The sequence below is a fragment of the Scyliorhinus canicula genome, chromosome 3, assembly GCF_902713615.1.
Source record: "Scyliorhinus canicula chromosome 3, sScyCan1.1, whole genome shotgun sequence".
Classification (NCBI taxonomy): Eukaryota; Metazoa; Chordata; class Chondrichthyes; order Carcharhiniformes; family Scyliorhinidae; genus Scyliorhinus; species Scyliorhinus canicula.
Window position 1 is genome coordinate 134,383,972 of NC_052148.1, and position 20,788 is coordinate 134,404,759.

The following is a 20,788-nucleotide window of genomic DNA, read 5'->3' on the forward strand; positions in this document are numbered from 1 at the left end:
GACAATGGTGAGGATTTGTAGGGCAATAAGGGTTGGAGTTTAAATGTAACACAAGATTTTCCAAGACAGAGTTACAATTCTAGGGAATAAATTTAAGTCAGTCACAATGCACCAGCCTACACACAGAATGGCTGAAAAGCCGTTCTTTATCCTAAATTCTTTTGAGCCAGAAATGGAAATCTGAATGTTTAAATCACAGTTCCATGGTGGCAAAGCTTTAAAAAGGTGAACTGCATCTCAGTTAAATAAATAAAAATGTAGGCATTTTCTAAATATACAAAGCTACATTGACTCCTGTTCTATTTCCCAACAAGCGCTAATCAGCAAAAGAGCAAACTCTTCTGAAGATATAGGCAAATTCCACAATTATGAAATTTCAAATCATGGTTTTGAAAATGTATATTATACTCGTCAACGGGACACATTTTATCAGCCAATAACTGTCCATCTGTTTATCATCACAAAAAAAAATCATCTTTACTCAATTCAGCAAAGGGAAAACCAATAAATATCTCAAATTTTGAGAAATCAATTATTATATTAAATGACCCCAAGGTTAGTGGAAACTTTTAGGATGAAATACCATTTTAATACGAATAGAAAGCTTGGCTGTATATACAGGAAATATCCCATTGTTTGGAATTTTCAGTGATACCGGACAGAGTGCAGACAATCTGATCATTAACACACCTCTATTTCTATGTGAACTTTAAATTATATACAGCAAGAAAACAGCCACCTCAACCTCCAAAGTAGATTATAGAAATTGTGAATCACAAGTAGGGTGTGAATATTCAAGCACCTGTTAAGTAATTCAAAATAGTGATCACATTACTTAACAGCTACAATGACTTAAGAAAATCTAGCCTGTCAAACACTTTTTGATTGTGTCATAGCAAAGATTTTTGGAGAACAATGTAACCATGGGAGGAAATCCAAGTAATCTAGTCATGATCAGGCACACACTTGAACCGTTGATTTGATACCCATAAAAACGTAACATTCAAAAATGCCATCACATTAACTCGTGCATTAATGCCACGACTAAAGACTGAAGCAGCCTCTCACTAAATATCAAACTAAATAGAAACTCTGATCAGAAGTATTACTACAAGTAATGGCTACATAGGCCATGACACAGTCAAAAAATAGAAAACAACCATTTTCTAAGATGCAGGCCTCATTACATGTTTTTATTATCAAAAACAAGTTGATGCAATTTAAAGCCTTGGTCACTTGGTTAAACTGTACTAAAGCAGGTGTATTTGTCATCTTCAGGATGAATGCAACTCAAACTCAGGATCCTTACATGGAGAGTAGGAAAAAAATTAAAAAGTATTTCACGTTTCCCCTTTGTTTTAATTTACACAGATCTTTTGAGAGCTTTATTTACAGAGCATCGAATCCAGTCTCATTTATAGCGATTATCACATATTACAGTGATGTTTAAAATGGAATCTATGCAGAACCCAGAATAAACAAAGGGCAGAGGTGTTTGTCAATGAAAGGGCATCTGGGCTATATAAGTGATTCCAAATTCCTCAGTTACTGAGCAGTCGTTCTGTTGCACATTCCACGTCCCAGGATTGTGAAGACAAGGCCACTATTACTGCATTCTGTAAAAGAAATACAAAAGTTATAATCTGCAGAAGCCAGCATCAAGATTACATTTTCTAATTTTAAATTAGCTATAATTAGGTATACCAAAAAGGGTTGATTGGTCAAATGGAAACCATGGAATGACATACAAAGTCAGATAATAGTAAATAAAATTAGTTAAGAGTCCATAATTAAGCAATTTGTATACAAAGTCTAGATAAAGTTAGCTTGTTAACATAAACAGAGCAATGCAAACTCTCTTAAAGCACCATGAAAAGGGGGGGTGGAGGGGAGAGAGAGAGAGGGGAGAGTACCACAATACATGCATTGGTAATAGCAGAAACTCACTTGCTGCACAATCCCTCAAATCTTAATTGCGACATTTATTGAAGCCAAAAACTGAGGGTCACGTATTTATAAATGGAAGACATTTTATGAGCAATCAGGTAGTGCAATCCTTACATAAGAACAAAGAAGCAGCAGTAGACGATTTTTCCTCTTGAGCCTGTTTCATCATTCAATAATATGATCTGTGGCCTAATTCCAGATACCCACCTTTGTTCCATGTCCCTCAATGTTTGCGGTTCGGAGAAATCCAACAATCCCAGATTTAAAATTAACAAATGACTCAGCATCAATTGTCATTTTGCAGAAGAGAGTTCCAAACCTCGTAGAGGTTATTTCCTAACCTCACTTTTGAAAGACTTTGTTTTATATTTTATGCTATGTCCTCTAGCCCTAGACTTTTGAACCAGCCAAAATAGTTTCACTTTCAGTTCCGAGTTTAGGTATGATTCTCGCTAATCTGTACTTCACTTCCTTCAAAGCCAATATATACTACCTACAGTGAGGTGCCCAGGACTACTTGCAATATCCCAACTGCGAGCAGGGTATAGCCGAAGCATGATTTTTACTCCTTGTATTCTATTCCTCTATATATAAAGGCCTCTACATATAAAGGCCAGCATTTCACAAGCAGTTTCAATTATTTTTGTGCCTGCTCTGACATTTCAATGGGCTATGTACACAGACCCCAAAGTCGTGTTTGGCCTCAACTATTGCTAGCTTCTCACTGTTTAGAAAGTAATCTGACCTCCTTTTGCAGGACCAAAGTGGGTGCCCTCACACATGTCTGTGAATAAATCTATTTGCCACAGTTCTGTCTATACACTTAATCCATTAATATCTCTTGGATTTTTGGCAATCTATCCCATCTTTCTGATGTAAACTGTCTCTGAAGCATGTTAACTTCTTGTCTTTTTTAATTTTAATATAAATTTAAAGTACCTAATTAATTTTTTCTCCAATTAAGAGGCAATCCACCTACCTGGCACATCATTGGGCTGTGATGGTGATACACATGCAGACACAGGGACAATGTGCAAACTCCACAAAGACAGTGACCCGGGGCCGGGATCGAAACCGGGTCCTCAGCACCGCGGGGCAACAGTGCTAACCACTGAGCCACCCATGTTAAATTATTTTTGATCAACTCCCATTGACTTGTCATTTCAGCCATTAAAAATTTGAACCGTTTATAGTGGACAGTATCTGTCTTATCTTGTTCAAGCACGCCTTATCTAAATCTAGCTGCTCCATATTTTTCCTTTCTTAAAAAATATTTTTATTGATGATTTTTCATTTTTAACATAACCATATAAAAACAGATGTCACAGGTTACACTATAAAAGAAACACAACCAACAGTGTAGACCACTTCCAACCTCCAAATAACTGATGGTAACTAACTCTTGGCTGCAGTTCAGGTAAAACCCCCAACCAACCCCCTTGACCGTGTATTTGACCGTCTCCAAATGCAAAAATTCCATAAGGTCACCTAACCAGGCCGAGAAACTGGGCAGAGTAGGAGTCCTCCACCCAAGCTGAACTCGCCTCTGGGCTAATAACGAGGTGAAGGCGAGACCATCCGCCTTCACCCCCCTCTGCAGCACTGGCTAGTCCGATACCTCAAAAATGGCCATTAAAGGACAAGGCTCCAGCTCGACATTAAGAATTACTGACATGGTGTTAAAGAAGGAGATCCAAAGGTTTAGCAACTTGGGACATGGCCAGAACATATGACTGCAGTTAGCCGGCCTCGGAGAACACCAGTCAGTTGGTCTCCACCCCCAAAATGAAACCACACATCCTGACCTTGGTCAGATGGGTTTCCTCTGGGTGCTCCGGTTTCCTCCCAGTCTAAAGATGTGCAGGTAAGGTGGATTGGCCATGCTAAATTTCCCCTTAGTATCCAAAAAAGTTAGGTGTGATTACTGGATTACAAGGATAGGGCGGACGTGTGGGCCTAGATAGGGTACTCTTTCCTAGAGTTGAATGGCCTCCTTCTGCATGGTAGGGATTCTATGAGCTGTGAAAGGTACACAGTAGGAGGGGGGCTTTCGGCACCCTTTAGCAACCCCATGATTCTGCCTCCTCGAGCGGTTTTCGAGATGGGCAACCGTAGCATTTTATTCTCACCAGAGCGCTTTCAGCCTCCAATTCGCCATGCTTCAACAAAGCCATTTCCATGCCCTTAAATCGCCGCACCATGCTTCTTTACCTTCTGAGGTTTTCTCAAGCTTCGACAGTAGGAGACCCCCGGCTCCTCTATCGATTTTCGATGGTCCTCAGACATAACTCTCCATTGCTTCTCGAACGGTTTCTTGAATCAGTTGCTTGTACACCAGTAAGCATATCGGTCGTGTTTGGAGCAGCCAGAATCACAGGAGTAGGCCCCATCATTTTCTCCAACAAAGAGCCTTGTGAAGATGCCGAATCCGTCGACAAAGTTCTATCTGTAGGTTTCTTTCCCCTGGCCTTTCTTGGCATCTCTTTAATATGTACACCTTAAATTATCTAGGATTTTACGAAAAAATAACCCAGATTTCTCCCTACATGCCGCCAACGGAAGTCCGTTTCTCCTTTCAAGCACAACTTTGAATTCCATCATATTATGATTGCTATTAGGTAAATAGTTATCCGCTTTTTAGACTAATAATTAAATATGGTGCATTAACCATTCAAAATCTAATGTTCCCTGCCTCCAACACCACAGAATCACTGCCACAGCCGCCTTAGGCAATTCCTTTCTATTTTTCTTCCAGAAGTTAAATTGGGCAATGTTAATTCAGGCAGAGCTCATTTAAAGCCTGATAGTCCATTAATACAGCGTTAGCAGAATCTTTGTAACATATTCCATGATAACAACCATGGACAATAAGAACTACTTGTAATTGTACAACTCCATTAACCTAATAAAATATTCAACAGATTTTTAGAGATAGTATGAAATCAAATATGACACTGAGCCACACATGGAGACACGAGGGCAGATGACCAAAACCTTGGTCCAAGAGATAGGTTCGAAGGAGTATCTCAAAAAGGGGAAACAAGGTAGAGTCAGAGATCTTTAGGGAGAGAATTCCAGAACGTAAGCAGCTGAAGGCACAGCCGTCAATGATGGAGCAATTATCAGGGGCGTTCAAGAGGCTGGAATTTGAGGACTTCAGGTACCACAGGTTAGGGATGAGGCCATGGCGCAAGTGAAAACAAGGATAATAATTTTCAAATAAAAGCATTGCTGGATTGGGAGCTAATGTAGGTCAGAGCACACACAGGTGATGGGTGGACAACATTCTGTGCAAGTTAGAACAGGGAAATGTTGACAGCATTCAGAGGTCAAAACAGTCACAAATTTTCTCCAACTGGGGGGGGGGGAAGAGAAGATTTTAGAAAGTGCTCGTGTATTTGAAACTGTAAATAGCAGAAAGTTGTGCTGTTACATGGTATATTTATCTGAAAACTAAACTACAGCTTCGTTAAGATCAACTTTTTCAGAGACACATCTACCCACTTTCCATAAAGTTCAAAATACTTCTGAACAGAAAGGTTAATCATACTGTCTCTAAACGTGAACCTTTTGTCTTCACATATGCCAACAGACTTGCTGAGTCTTTCCAGCAGTTTCTGATTTTATTTTCGATTTCCAGCACCCGCATATTTTGCTTTTATTAAATGGCTAGACCAAGTTAGTCTAAGTTTCCAACGGGCTGCAAAACGGGGGGAAAAAAGCCCTTGAAGCTAGGTTTTAGCCTATTACTTATATTGTACTATTATATTGGGCAGTGAGAGCCAGGAGGAAACAAGAAATAAGTGATGTTGAAAGTTAATTTCAAAATGGATTCAATGCATATTAGAAATGCATAATATTTCTTGTATTTAAAACTACTGTGAATGTAGATTTCAATGACATGGGTTAACTGCATTAGTAAACTTGCTTCTGTCACTTTTTTGCTGTATGGTAAGTCTTTTGCCCCTTCTCACCTTAAAATACTGCAGTTGTTTGAGGCAGTGGCTCAATATGCTCAAAAAAGGTTAGGAGGGGTTATTGGGTTACAGGGATAGGGTGGAAGTGAGGGCTTGGGTAGGTTGGTGTGGGCTTGATGGGCCGAATGGCCTCCTTCTGCACTGTATGTTCTACGTTTCATGCAATAATAATAATCTTTACTGTTGTCACAGGTAAGCTTACATTAACACTGCAATGAAGTTGCTGTGAAAATCCCCTAGTTGCCACACTCCAGCCCTAAAAACATTTCGGCGCCCTCTCCATATCTTTTTATAACAGTGGCCAGACATGTCTACCAAGCTTTGATACATGTTTAGATAACTTCTCTACTTTTTAATTCTGACCGACGAGTGCTTGGTTTGAATTTTGTACTGTCTTATTAACCTGTTCAGTATTACATATTCAGTTCTATCTATATTATAGATCCTTCACTCATCTATAGCTACCATATAATTTACTCCTCCAGTGCTCTGTTGAACTTGTGAAGTATTTAAGCAATGTCAGTTGCAGCTCTTGGCTATATTTGAGGGGCCAACAATATTCAACGTTTTGCTGCCCCAAGTCCCACTACTTCAATTCTGAAGCATTTCACTTCAGACTACCAATAATACAATAAATATCAAATTTGTTACTAAATTGTAACTTATTTGGCTTGTTGAAATTTTGCTTTCTAATAAAGCCCAGAACATTCCCAGAATAGTTAAATGCTGATAAAACCATCTTAAGGAAACCATCATACTGCAGCCTAAACACACAAGGCAAAACAAAAAAGGCAGTCATTCCATGACTGTAGCTGGACACCCAGGACACAAATGCAGAAGTGGGTTTTCTACTCACCAAAGGTTTAAAAACCCATTGCAACTGCAAGCCCAACACTTTTTCGCGTCAGGTCTGTGCACAATTCCAATTCTAAAAGCCACATTCATTGCCCAAATCATGACAAGTCGTTCTCATTTGTACAATCGCCAGAAGTTCCACCATCCCTGATATTGCCAGCTCAATAAATAGATGCATTTTAAATAACAAATTCTGGTTCAAATAACCAGCAAAAATATATCCATAAAGACCAATGCATCAACACAGTAGGGATGTGAATAGAAGAGGACATTCCAATGAACAGTGCAAGAGGGCATGCTAGGAGCAGCACCAGACATGCCTAACAATGTGTCAACCTGGTGAAGCTACATGACAGGAAAACATGCATGCCAAACAGCAGAAGAAGCATGTGACAGACAAAGCTAAACAATCCCACAAGCAATGGGTCAGATCGAAACACTTCAGTCCTGCCACATCCAGTTGTGAAAGGTGGCGGACAATTAAACAAATCACCGGAGGAGGCGTCTCCACAAATATCTCTATCTTCAATGGTGGGGAATTCCAGAACATTAGCTTAAAAGAGAAAGTTGAAGCATTTGCCAGGTATCTTCAGACAGAAGTGCCAGCCAGATGTTCCATCTTGGCCTCCTCCTCGAGTCCTCAGCATCACAGATGCCAGTCTTCAGCCATTTTGGTTCACTCCATGTGATGTCAAGAAATGGCTGAAGGCTCTGGATACTGCAAAGGCTCCGGACCCTGAAACATAGCAGCAATAATATTGCTTCGGTATCTGAGAAATCACAAATGGTGCTGAACATTCTGCAATCATCAGCGAACATCCCCACTTCTGTCCTCATGGAGTGAAGGAATGAATGAAGTTTAAAAAAAATTTTTTTTTAGAGTATCCAATTATTTTTCCAATTAAGGGGCAATTTAGCGTGGCCAATCCACCTACCCTGCACATATTTCGGCTGTGGGGTTGACACGGGAGAATGTACAAACTCCACATAGACAGTGACCCAGAGCCGGGATCGAACCCGGGTCCTCGCGGCCATGAGGCAGCAGTGCTACCCACTGCGTCACCGTGCTGCCCAAGGAATGGATGAAATTGAAGGGATGGGTGCAATCATTTTAGAACTATAAGCTCAATAAGTCGTCTCAATAAAGTGATATTGAAAATCCTAAAAGAATGAAATAATAAGAAATTTGAAGCAAAAGTTGAAGAGACATGGACTGTATTTAGGCCAGGAATTGCAATGAGAGGGGGGATATTTAACCCAAGAACAATCTTTGATAAACATATGGAAGTAAAGAAAAACATTCACATGTGCCTCATTGATGACAAAGCTCTATCTGCAGAATCGGACGAGGCTCTACAAAATATAAAATCAAGTAAAATCTAGAAACTTAGAATACGAGGCTGAAGTTCAGTTCAGAACAAACAAGATATCTACATCAACCCAAATAGCACAGATGGAGTCAATAGCAAGGCTCAATAAAGATCGTTTTGTGCTTCCCAATGCTGAATAGGAGTAACTTGTGATTCACTAAGGACTTCTTCAGCACAAGATATTAAGGGTTGAGAAAAGAGACACAGCTCAATACCATCAGGTTGCAGTTGAAAGCAGACCTGGTGATTTTCTATAATTTCACCAAGAGGTAGCATGTAGGTTAGGGGGCAGACCCTGACGACAGATCCTTAGAGAACCTGGAGAGGAATAGTGCAGGTGGAGGAAGAGGAGGATAGCGATTTGTGATATGGCTCGGATTGGTAGAAATAGAACCAGTCCACAGAGTTAACACCTGAGAAAAAGCATGACAGGAATGGCATGACCTACCAGAATTGTACACTGCGGAGATGCCAAGGAGCACAGTACACCACTGCCACAGTACCAGCAACAAATATTAGCATTGTGAACATAATAGGATACATAATATAAAAATCATAAATTTTAATCATGGTCAACAGTAAACCAGTTGAATTTCTTTCCCTCTTTCACAGAAAGAGATGTTCAATCTGATTTTGTTTTCAGGAATTTGTCAGAGAAATGTATCACTTTTTTAGATAAGGAACACATTTTTTTTCCCCTTACTGAATTTCTTCTTTCATAGAACTCGAGGATTCTCATAAATGAACTCGGTAGTTTCAATGCGTTAAAAAATTATTCCCCCTTTCCAGGACAAGAACATGTAATTTATAAATTTACTCTAACGATTTGATAAGCTTTGCCCATTTAAAGTTAGATTTTCCAAGCCCTTACATTTGGATAGGACATTAGACTAAGCTTGCTTCTCTTTGATTTATTAAGCTGGCTGTATTCAAAGAAGTAAAGATTCTCCTATTATCTTGATCAACATTTACTCTCCCAAGAGATATCAAACACAATAAATATATAGATTAAGTGATCTTTTTATTTCATGTTTGTTTGTGGGTCACCAGGGATACTGATGGCTGCAATTCTGTCCAAAATAGTTATTGCATTTCAAATGCAATTCTTTTGTTGTGTAATTTGACGGTTTCAACACAATGCGATGCCATATATAGCAAACGTACAAAAGGCGAAGAACCAGATATAATGATTATGCTAAAGTTGTAAGTGCAAAACTGTCTATAAGCGAGCACTTACTGCATGTGTTAGATAAAATTACTCTTAATACTTACTTTATCAAAGCCCATAGCACACAGTTTGTCTACCTTTCTAGTGTACTCGGGGCTAGGAACTGGTGCTCCAGCATACACGTGCGCCCAGAGTCGGGCTGTCTGTTTAAACATCTCTGGATTTTGCTTGTACTGCAGAAAGAACATACTCCATAAGCACATTGCTCAAATAGAGGCTATAAAGAAATTACATTAACTTACTGTTACTATCAATATTTTCAGAAAGACAATTTTTGAATTTGAAGATGAATTAAACGTATGCTTTAAAAATATACAAAGGTGTGGCAGCACAGTGGCTAGCACTCCAGCCTCATGGCACAGAGGTTCAAGGTTCAATCCTGGTCCTGGATCACTTTCCGTGTGGAGTTTGCACATTCTCTCCGTGTTTATGTGGGTTTCACCCCCACAACCCAAAGATGTGCAGGTAGGTGGATTGGCCACTCTTTTGAGGTCCACCAACAAAACAGAAGAAAGGAAAACAAACTGAGGGACAAAGCAAAAAAGGGCCGTTCCTGTTAGGGGTACTGCCCAAAAATAACAAAGATCAACGGAAACTTAAAAACATCAAATAAGAGTGCAGTTAAAAGGGGCCAATAAAGCACCCCACCCCTTGCAGTGCCCATCAGGCTCAGAAGGCCTCAATGGTGCTCGTGGACACCGCATGCTCCCTTTCCAGGGACATCCGGCGCGAATGTAGCCGCAGAAGAGGGGCAGACAGTCTGGCCGGACGACCAGCTTGGTCACCCGCTGCCTGGACCTATCGTCAGACCCAGGAGCAGGTTCACAAGGAGGTCCTCCCCCTTCCCCGCCCCTTTCCACTCCGGGTGCCGGTAGATTAGGAGCGTGGGGCTGAAGTGCAAACAAAACTCCAGCAAAAGATTGGTTAGAAAACTAAAAAGGGAGTGCAGCCTAAAACATGCACATAGACATATCCACGGACTCCACAATGCTGCAAAAATGGCAGGCTACTTGGGAGTCCTTGAACCGGTGCAATCGGTGATTGTACGGCACTGCTACATGCAACACCCTTCACCCCAGGTCCCCAAGATTGAGGGGGAGGACTCCTCCAGAGAGGGACCTCCAGTGGGGACGTCCACCGCCAGACAGCAACAAGGCACACCATGGCGTGTCCGGACCTTTTTTTTTTTTAAAACCTAATACTCCATTTTAAGTTAATAATTGTATATGGCAGTTTGAACGATCACAGGATTTGTCCTGTCGAGATTGATTACAAAAGAATGCTGAAATATAATTCAATGTTTAGCAGCGATTTCTTTCATTTTTTGTAAAACTGGTTATTTCCCAGATAATTCCTGGGTAAGAACACCCTGTGATGTAACATTAACAGTACAGGACAGGAAGGTTCTCAGTTGTTCTGGAAACTGACCCGTCCCAATATTTGGGTGTTTAGTCAATTTTTTTTAATTCAAGAGCATAATTCAACTGCATTGTTCTGGTTGCTGCCATGTCTTTGCTAACCTGTTGTGCCACGACTGCATCCTGTGGGTCATCTGGTTCAGCTGCTGCCAGTAAGGCTTGTAATGATAATAAAACTGTTCTTAAAGTCATAGCAGCTGCCCTAAAAATAGAATGGAGCAACAAAGTCAGTCACTGAACAGAGGACAAAATTCCAGATAGTTCAAATTCAACAAATTCCCGATCTTGTACAACTCACTCCTGAAAATTCATTTTTTTAGATTGTGAAAAGCACGAAAGTATTAAATAAAAAAGTGCTTTCAGGCTTCCTCCTAATGAGGATTACAAAAGGCAAAGGTCTGGGGCAGATTCCTCATCAACAGTGTTCAGAATATAGCACTCTAGTGTAACCTAGAATGAGGGAGAATAAATAATGCTATTCAGACAATAACTTAAAATAAAATATCATACTGGTATCATCTTTGAGAATACTTGAACTCCCAAGTTAGCTTGGTCATAGTCATGGAGTTTTACAGCACGGAAAGAGGCCCTACGGCCCATCAAGCACCTAACTATTCTAATCCCATTTTCCAGCCCTTGGCCCGGAGCTTTGTATACTATAACATTTCAAATGTTCATCTAAATACTTCTTAAAAGGTGTGAAGGCTCCTGCCTCTATCACTCTATCAGGCAGTGAGCTCCAGATTCCAACCACCCTCTGGGCGAAAAGGTATTTCCTCACATCTCCTCTAAACCTCCTGCCCCTTAACTAAATCTATGCCCCCTGGTTATTGACCTCTCCACCAAGGGGAAAAGTACCTTCCTACCCATCCTATGTCCCTTATAATTTTATAATGTGGAGATGCAGGCATTGGTCTGGGGTGGGGACAATAAGAAGTCTTACAACATCAGGTTAAAGTCCAACAGGTTTGTTTCAAACACTAGCTTTCGGAGCGCAATTCCTTCATCAGGTGAATCAAGAGGGGAGTTCTACAAACAGATATATAGATAAATTCAATGATGCAGGATGATACTTTGAATGCGAGTCTTTGCAGGTAATTAAGTCTTTACAGGTCTAGGAGGTGCAACTGTAGAAAGGGATAATCCCAGATTAAAGAGGTGTCAATTGTCTCAAGCCAGGGCAGTTGGTAGGATTTCGCAAGCCCAGGCCAGATGGTGGGGGGTGAATGTAATGAGACATGAATCCAAGGTCCCGGTTGAGACCGTGCTCATGTGTGCGGAACTTGGCTATAAGTTTCTGCCCGGCGATTCTGCGTTGTCGCGCATTCTGAAGGCCGCCTTGGAGAATGATTACCCGAAGATCAGAGGCTGAATGCCCTTGACTGCTGAAGTGTTCCCCGACTGGAAGGGAACATTCCTGCCTTGCGATTGTCACACGATGTCCATTCATCCGTTGTCACAGCGTCTTCATGGTCTCGCCAATGTACCACACCTTGGGACATCCTTTCCTGTAGCGTATGAGCTCCATATGAGGTAGACAGTGTTGGCCGAGTCGCACGAGTATGTACGGCGTACCAGGTGGGTGGTGTTCTCACGTGTAATGGTGGTATCCATGTCAATGCTCTGGCACCTCTTGCATGGCAGGTTGTGTTGTGAGGTTGCCATGGCAGGGTTGTGTGGCGTCATGGTCGCTGTTCTCCTGAAGGCTAGGTAGTTTGCTGCAAACAATGGCCTGTTTGATGTTGCTCGGTTGTTTGAAGGCAAGTAATGGGGGTGTGGGGTTGCCGTGGCAAGATGTTCGTCTTCATAGATGACATATTGAAGGCTGCGAAGATGTCGTCGTAGTTTCTCCGCTCCAGGGAAGTACTGGACAACAAAGGGTACACTGTCGGTTGTGTCCCGTGTTTGGCTTCTGAGGGGGTCGGTGTGGTTTTTAGCTGTGGGGCGTTGGAACTGTGGATCGATTAGTCGAGTGACATATCCCATTCTTACGAGGGCATCTTTCAGTATCTGCAGGCACTGAGGGTGTATAATTTTACACACCTCAAGCAGGTACCCCATCAGCTTTCTCTGCTGCAGGGAAAACAACCCCAGCCTATCCAATCTCTCTTGATACCGAAACACCCCAGCCCAGGCAACATCCTGGTGAATCTCCTCTGCACCCTCTCACTTCCTTCCTGTTGTGTGATGATCAGAACTGCACAGAGTACTCCAGCTGGGCACCAACCAGCACTTTATACTGCTCCAGCATAAACTCCCCACTATTATATTCAATGCCTTGGTTAATAATGGTAAGTGTCCCCAAGGCCTTTCTAACTACCTTATCTACCTGTCCTGCTGTCTTCAGAGATCTGTGAACATGCACACCAAGGTCCCTTTGATCCTCTGTGCTTCCTGGGGTCTGACTATTCCTTTGCCTTCTTAGTCATCCCAAAATGCAGTAACTCTCACTTTTCAGGGTTAAATTCCATTTGCCCCTCATCTGCCCATATAGCCAGAATCTATATCATCCTGAAATCCAAGGCCTTGCTCCTCACTATTTACTACACCACCAATTTGTGTCATCATTAGTTTCGGGACTTCCAGTAGCGGGGGGGTGCTGAGCGGTTGCAGGAAAGGTGGCTCTCCCCTCCTGGACGTTTGGCACTTTTAGACCTAAAATAGACCACTAAGCCTGCAAACCAACCAGCCTGCAAACCAACCAACCAACCCCCCCCCCCCCCCCAACTTCCTCCTCCAAGATAACCACAGATACAGAGAGATGTCTGCGAACAACTCAAAAAGCAAAAGTGATGATAGAGTTAGCAAGAGTTTGGAGAGAAAGAACAGGGCAAACACACAGAGCAAGACACAACAGAGCGGGCCGGGTCGCTGATGTACATGCCAGACTACCACCGCCCCGCCAATAAGGCAGTGGATGGAGCACATAACGCAGGTGCTCCTAAATCATTAAACTGGAGATGATGGCAACGGTGAAGGCAGTGGATGCTTTGACCTCATTCAAGGAAAAGACAGAAGCGCAGAAAGCAACGATAAGTGGGCTAGGACTATCCAACCTGGCGGAATTTCAGGTTGGAGAAAATCCAGGGATCGGAGAAATGTTCACCAACTTGCTCCAAGACCTGTTCATAACCAGTAACCAATAAGGTGGGGGGGATGAGATTCAGGACAAGTCACAAAATAGGGGAAAGGAAAGGGACAAGAACATTGGGGGGGGGGCAGGGGGAGAAGAGAGAAGACAAAAGCACACAAGAAAAACACTTGACAGGTAGAGGAGAAGAAAAACGCAAGGGACAGTTTGCTTGTAAATTACTGCCTGAACCACAGTGGCTACAAATGTTTGTGAATACGTGTGTTGGTCTTGTTATGCAAAGTTTGCAACGCAATGTGAAAACACTAATAAAAAAATGTTTTTAAATTATTGGTTTCTGTACCGAGGAATAGGAAACAATAGCAGCTTCACGTTAAAAGGTCAGAATTTAGTATACCCACAAAACAGGAAATTCTAAGCCCAAACTATGGAATTCTAGTATATTCAGTGGTGCCCAGTCCTGACATTTTCAATCATGTACAATTCTCAGCCAACTCTATTATTTTTGCAGTCAGACCTGCTGAGATTGTCCAGTATTTTGTTTTAGATTCCAGCATCTGCAGTTATTTGCTCTTATCTTTTTGCTCGTGGGTTAAAAAGGAATATGGCTACTGTAAAAGCTGCAAGTTAGTTGGCAGCTTTGCACAAATTTTAAGTACAACTTAATAACCATTTAGTTAATAACCACTTAGTCCAAAGCAAAATCTAAAAGGTGCCTGATGAAAATGCTGATTCTATTTCCTTGAGCATATTTTTACAATTTTGCCACTTGCGCACAGAGTACTGGTCAGTATAAATGCATACCAGGGGGCAGCATGGTGGTGCAGTGGTTAGCTCTACTGCCTCACCGCACCGAGGTCCCAGGTTCAATCCCGGCTCTGGGTCACTGTGTAGAATTTGCACATTCTCCCCGTGTTTGCACGGGTTCCGCCCCCACAACCCAAAGATGTGCAGGGTAGGTGGACTGGCAAATTGGCCCTTAATTGGAAAATATTAATTGGATACTCTAAATTTATATTTTTTTAAATGCACATCAATGAGACTGTTTTAGTTTTGCTCAGCACCTTCAGAGGAGAAAAAACTTGGTGAAAAGTGTTTAAAAACTGTGTACTAAATGTTAGATTGCAAAACAACTAACGGGAATGAGAGGAAAGGAATGAAATTCCCTCGTTAAACATCATGTCAAAACGACTTGAAATATCACACAGGACAATTTCCATACTGCTAATATCTGTTGCAGAATAGCCAAATAAAGTGAAACTTACTGAACCTGGCTCTAAATCCATACATTTCAATTGCTGCCCATCTCTGTCTCCTCTTCCTCCTCCACTCCTGTTGCTCCAACAGCCCTCCCCACCACCACTATCAAAATACAACTGAGCACTTCACAGCATCTACAAAAATAAGTGCAGTCAGCCCATAACGTCACATGTGGCCGATTTCATTTTTTTTAAAAACCTATGAAGGTAGACTATTAACAGGCAGCAAACAATTGTAGCTCTTTAAAATTGTCCTAATACTAAGTAGCAACAGTCCTGAAAAGATCTGATTTTTAAAAATCTTATGTTTTACTTAGTTAAGATAAAGAATGGATTCTCCTGTGGCTGCAGATTTTTTCCAGCAAATGTCTCAGCAAAGAAGAACTTCCCCAAGTGCAATGCTCGGTCGCTGCTACTTTGTTGCGATAGGTACATTTCTCAAATTAAGGGAAGGAAAAATTATCCAGGGGTCCATTCCTTACTGAGACTGGAGGAGAAAAGGGAAACAAACTGCAAGAGTAATGGAAATAAATGAAACTTATTAAGGAGAAAACAAAACAGCAATTTAAAAGAACATTTTTGCCATCATTGACAAGTATCAAGACCGTTTTTATTACACGTTTCCTATTTGCAAACTGAATTCTAGCTCCTTTTTTAAGATTTTGGACAATCAATTTATTTATTAATTAGTAATCTATACAATATATGTGACTACAGATCTGCAATATTGAGGCTTACATTTAACTGCCCTCTAAAGTAGCTTAGCTAACCACGCAATTATATCAAAACCGCTATGAAAACCGCAATCAAAATAAAACCAGAGGAACCGGACATCAACTGAAGGACAGAATTCTACACATCCAAGGCACACCCAGGACAGTGAACCCTGTAAGGGTGTCCTCACTAACACCTCGTAACTTGTGCCAACATTTTTGAGAGTTGAGCTAGGTAGAACAACGGACAGCCTGGAAGTCATAGTCTCAGGCAACATCGCAAAGCTTCTCCATCACCATCCCGAGTTATGTCCTGTTCCACCAGCAGGACAGACACACCAAGAGGAGACAACACAATGGTATGCAGTCAGGAGCGTATGGCCCTGGGAGTCCTCAACAATAATTCCAAATCTCATGTAACCTCCCAAGTGGCAGGGTCAAGGATGCCATAGAACTGCTGTAGGGGAAGGGTGAACAGCCTAGAGGTCCCATTTTAGGAACTATGACAAAGGTAGAAAGAGAAATTACATCCTGCAAGCAGACTTTAGGGCCGAGTTGGTCAAACTCAGGGTCGCGACCCACAGGCAGGTGTCGGGAGGGTCAATCGGACGTGGAGAAGTGCCCAACAGCCACGGCCAGCTTTTAGATCGAGAATGCCGGCCGCAGCTACCAGCAATCGCAACATTTTGCCTTCCTCCATCCGATTGGCATTCAGATTATACAATGGGTGATTACCTTTCCTAACATCACATCCGACGTCTAATTGTTCTTCTGACCAATAGGAGCAAGTGGGGGCGGCATTTCCGGCGGTGGACTGTTGGGAGCCCGGCCTGTGAAGGGCATGGAGAGCGACAGAGTGAAGTTTGTGTGAGGGACGAGAATGGCGGGTCACAATGCTGGCAGTCAGCACCTGTGCACTGGCTTCCACAAGTACTTCAATGCCTACACCATCACAGGGAGGATGAATTATGTGATAGCTACATAAACACGGATTGCTGCAATTTGTTTGTTCTTCTAACTGAGATCCAAGAAGAAGGCAGCAATCACAGAAAATAAATGTGTGGTTATCCCCTGGGACAGGCCAAGTGGAATTTAAAGGCTAGCATGTTAAATATGTGTGAATGTTTGAAACCTCTGCAATCTGGTCATTATATTGGTGTATTAGAAGTTATCAGTCTTCACAAATAAAATCATGGGACACGGTGTTGTTTAACAAAAAAAGAGTGCAGTCTGCATGCATGCCCCCTCAGGCAGATCCGGCAGTGCTCAGGCCCTGTGCCCGATGTCAGCGCGTATCCCAGTACCATCTCGTCCTGACGTCAACGTGCTGTCCCAGGACCAAATTTCTTTTTAAAAACGGCAGAGTCTTTGCACCAGAAGTGGTGAGCGAGCAGGTCACATTCCAGACATGTACACGGATGTCAGTCGATCCCTGCTTTGGCCGCAAAATCCTGGAGGAGATTCCTCCGTTTTCTAGCTGCCAGCAAGCAAACAACAAGAGTGAGTGAAGAACTGAAAATTGATCGATTTGTAATAAGGAAGAGAAGGCCAGAGACACAAACAGGCCAGGATTTCACAACTGAATGGATAGCTTCTCAGAAGACTTCAACGCAGGTCAAAGCAGTACTGGTGTAAGCTCCAGGGCCTCTGATGAACAATCCATTAAGAAGCTGAAAACGGAAACAAAGCAGTATAAAATATGTTTTCTTGATATGGCTTTATTAATAATGCCAACACAAATCATGATGCAAAGCCCATGTGCATTATGTGCAGGAAAGTAGTGACAAATGAAAGATTAAACTTTCAAAACTTCAAAAGCATTTGAAGACTAAGCATGGCGAGTTCGAGGACAAACCTCTTGATTTTTTTTCAAAGGATGCAGTGAGAACTTAAATCGTCAGCTGAAGCCCTTAGCAGAAATGTAACATTTGAGTGATGAAGCAAGTCAGATTGTGGGGTCCAAGTCGGCTCATGGGTCACAACGGTCAGCCAGCGCGGGTCGCGACAGTCGGCCAGTTGGTAAAAAATGGGTCCCAGGCAAAATAAAGTTTGAAAAACACTGCTTTAGGTAGGAAATTGAAAAGCAGGACTTTAACATTGGTAATCCGGATCCGGATAACCCCTGGTACCACGCAAGAGTATAGGATTAGAATTCGCGGTTTGTGAATTGCAGTGGACTTAGGCATTCTGGGAGTATAGAGTTGATGTGTCTCATGACCAACCTCTCAAAGTACTTCATAATGATCGATGTCAAGGCCACCAGACGATAGTCATTGAGGCACGTTGCCTGGTTCTTCTTTGGCACTGGTATGAAAGTGGTATGATCTTCTTCTTGAAGAATGTGAGGACCGCGGGACGGAGTAGGGAGAGGTTAATGATGTCTACAAATACATCCACCAGCTGCTCCACGCAGGATCTGAGTGCACGACCAGGGAACCCGTCGCTTTCCAAGGGTGCACTTTCAAGAACCTGTGACGATAGGTATAGCTGTGTCCGAGGCTGCTGGGGCAGTTGACAACGGTTTCCTGCTTAATCGAGCATAGATTGTATTAAGTTCATCGGGGAGGGGTGCGTTGCTGCCGAAGATTCTGCTCAGCTTCGTTATGTCCCCACCCAGGGAGGAGACACCAGAAGTGATCATCTCCCCCGACGCAGAGAAGGCCTTTGACTGGGTGGAGTGGAAATATCTCATGGGGTACTGGTACAGTTTAAACCAGTGTTCACTTCATGGGTGAAACTGCTGTACATCGCTCCCATTGCATACGGACGAATGCCAACAGCTCAGGCTACTCCCAGCTGCACAGAGGCACGAGGGAGGAAGGCCCATTGTCCCCTCTGCTTCATTCTGGCAATTGAGCCGCTGGTTATCATGTTCAGACCAGCAGAGGGGTGGAAAGGCATTCACAGGGAGAGACAGGGAAGAGTCTCTCTCTTTACGGATGACCAGCTCCTCTACCTAAATAGCATTGATAAGACAATCGTCTCCGAGGGACTTCGGAGCCTTCTCAGGATTATAAACTCAACCTGAGCAACAGTGAAATCTTCCTGGTGAACCCAAGGGAGGAGAAGCAGAGCTGGAAAACACCACCGTTCAAACAGACCTAAGCCAAGTTCAGGTACCTGGGGATTCAGATAGCCCACAACTGGAATCTGCTCCACAAGTGGAACCTGTCCAACCTGGTGGAGGTGGTAAAGAGGGACCCGCAGAGGTGGGATTAGCTCCCACGCTCCCTTGTGGGGAGAGTGCGGATAATAAAAACGAACATACTGCCAAGGTTCCTCTTAATATTCAGATCAGTCCCAATCTTCGTCCTGTAGCCACCTGGGGTGGCCACGTCCCGATTCCAAAATGGATACTCGTAAAGAGTGCAGGGAAAAATGGACAGCACTAGAAAAACAAGCAGATGCAAGGTTTCCTGTGGACTGGAACTTGCAGAACCCAGACAGAACTGAAACTACAAGCCATTAGCATAGTAATGAGCTATCTCCGGGGACAAAAAGAAACATTTAAGCAATCGGTACCAGGACAGACTTCCCGGCGTCAGTGGAAGCTAAAACAAAGGCAGGCCAACGGTTACCTAGAGCCCGCCCAACAATCAGGGAACGACCCCGTTATTGGAGAGAATCGATACAAACGATTGGGACATGGTCCAATGAATTGGGACCAAGTCCAGGGTCCGCCCAGAAGGGCGCGAAACCCCTTGGGGTATAAAACAGAGTCGCCAAGGTCAGTTCGCTCTCTTGAGAACTCTTACTTTCTCCATCTTCACCTTGGTATTTGGCTCTCAGCGACGAGAGGCCCGCCAAGCACCAGCCAAATAAGTATAAGGTCCACACATGCTACGAGATAGGCGCTCCTAGCTACTATTCTATACCAGTTCGAAGCCAGCAGTATCAGAACCGGACAACGGCCATTGTTCCTCTGACTGAGTGGGCCACTCGAAGCTAAGTATAGGCTTTTAGTAGTAGTTGTAGTTTAGTGAGTAGAGTTTGTGCATGAGTAATAATTGATTGTGTGTGTAAATAAATGTGCATTGATTTCAAACTTACTAATTGATGTATCGAGTCATTGATCAGTATTCGGCTTTGAACCCTGTGGTGGTATCAGAAAGATACCTGGCGACTCTTGAGCAAAGGTAATTAAAACAGAGCAAATTAAGGGAAAGCACAACGAGCAACAGTCCCCAAATCCTTCTTCACCAAGGTGGACAATCTAATCTTGGCCTTCCTGTGGATGGGAAAGAATCCCAGGATCTGCAAATCCATCCTACAGAGGGGGCAGCGCTTAGGGGACTGAGCACAGCCGAATCTCCTGTTTTACCATTGGGCAGCAAAAATGGCTGGGGGAGCTAGAGACGGAATGGGTACAGATGGAAGAGACCTTCAGTATTGGTACGTCCCTGCTGGCACTGGCCTCCATCCCATTCACAACCCCAGCCAAGTACTCGATGAGCCCGATAGTGGTAGCCACACTAAGAAGCTGGAAGCAACTCACACATCACTTCAAACTGAAAGACATGTTCGTCACAGGCCCCATCTACACAAACCATTGATTCATCCCGTACAAAATGGGCACCACGTATAAAACCTGGAGAAGGGAGGAAGGGCTGTACAGGGTGTATATGCACACGGTAGAGTAGACACCCTGGGGGAACTAACATAGAAGCTGGAGCTCCTGAAAGGGAACAAACTCAGATGTCTCCAAATGAAGTCCCTTATCGTTCCCAGAGTTACCCAGACACACCTGACTGGACAGAATTAGCACAGGACGAATTACGGACGACTCGAGGAGGTAAGGGCCCCACTAGATTAAATAACAGGTGGAAGAACTGGGCATCTGGTTAGGGGGAGGATTCTGGAGCGAGATACGACACAGGGTGAATTCCACCTCCTCGTGCACAAGGCGGAGTCTGCCAGCAGCTGAAGGGGT

At 43.0% G+C, this 20,788-nt stretch overlaps 1 protein-coding gene across 4 annotated transcripts in view; it reads right to left on the reverse strand.

Annotated features, from left to right (window-relative positions):
- Nucleotides 1–567: 567 nt before the first annotated feature.
- ube2kb (ubiquitin-conjugating enzyme E2Kb (UBC1 homolog, yeast)) overlaps nt 568–20,788 on the reverse strand; it is a 101,270-nt gene continuing 81,049 nt past the window's right edge. For all 4 annotated transcript variants that reach the window (XM_038791386.1, XM_038791388.1, XM_038791387.1 and 1 more), the window contains 3 exons: nt 10,898–10,997; nt 9,422–9,550; nt 568–1,616 (listed from right to left, as the gene is read on the reverse strand). In XM_038791386.1, the coding sequence (XP_038647314.1) occupies nt 1,542–1,616; nt 9,422–9,550; nt 10,898–10,997 (304 nt within the window). In that variant the 3' untranslated portion in view covers nt 568–1,541. The remainder of the gene's footprint in view (nt 1,617–9,421; nt 9,551–10,897; nt 10,998–20,788) is intronic.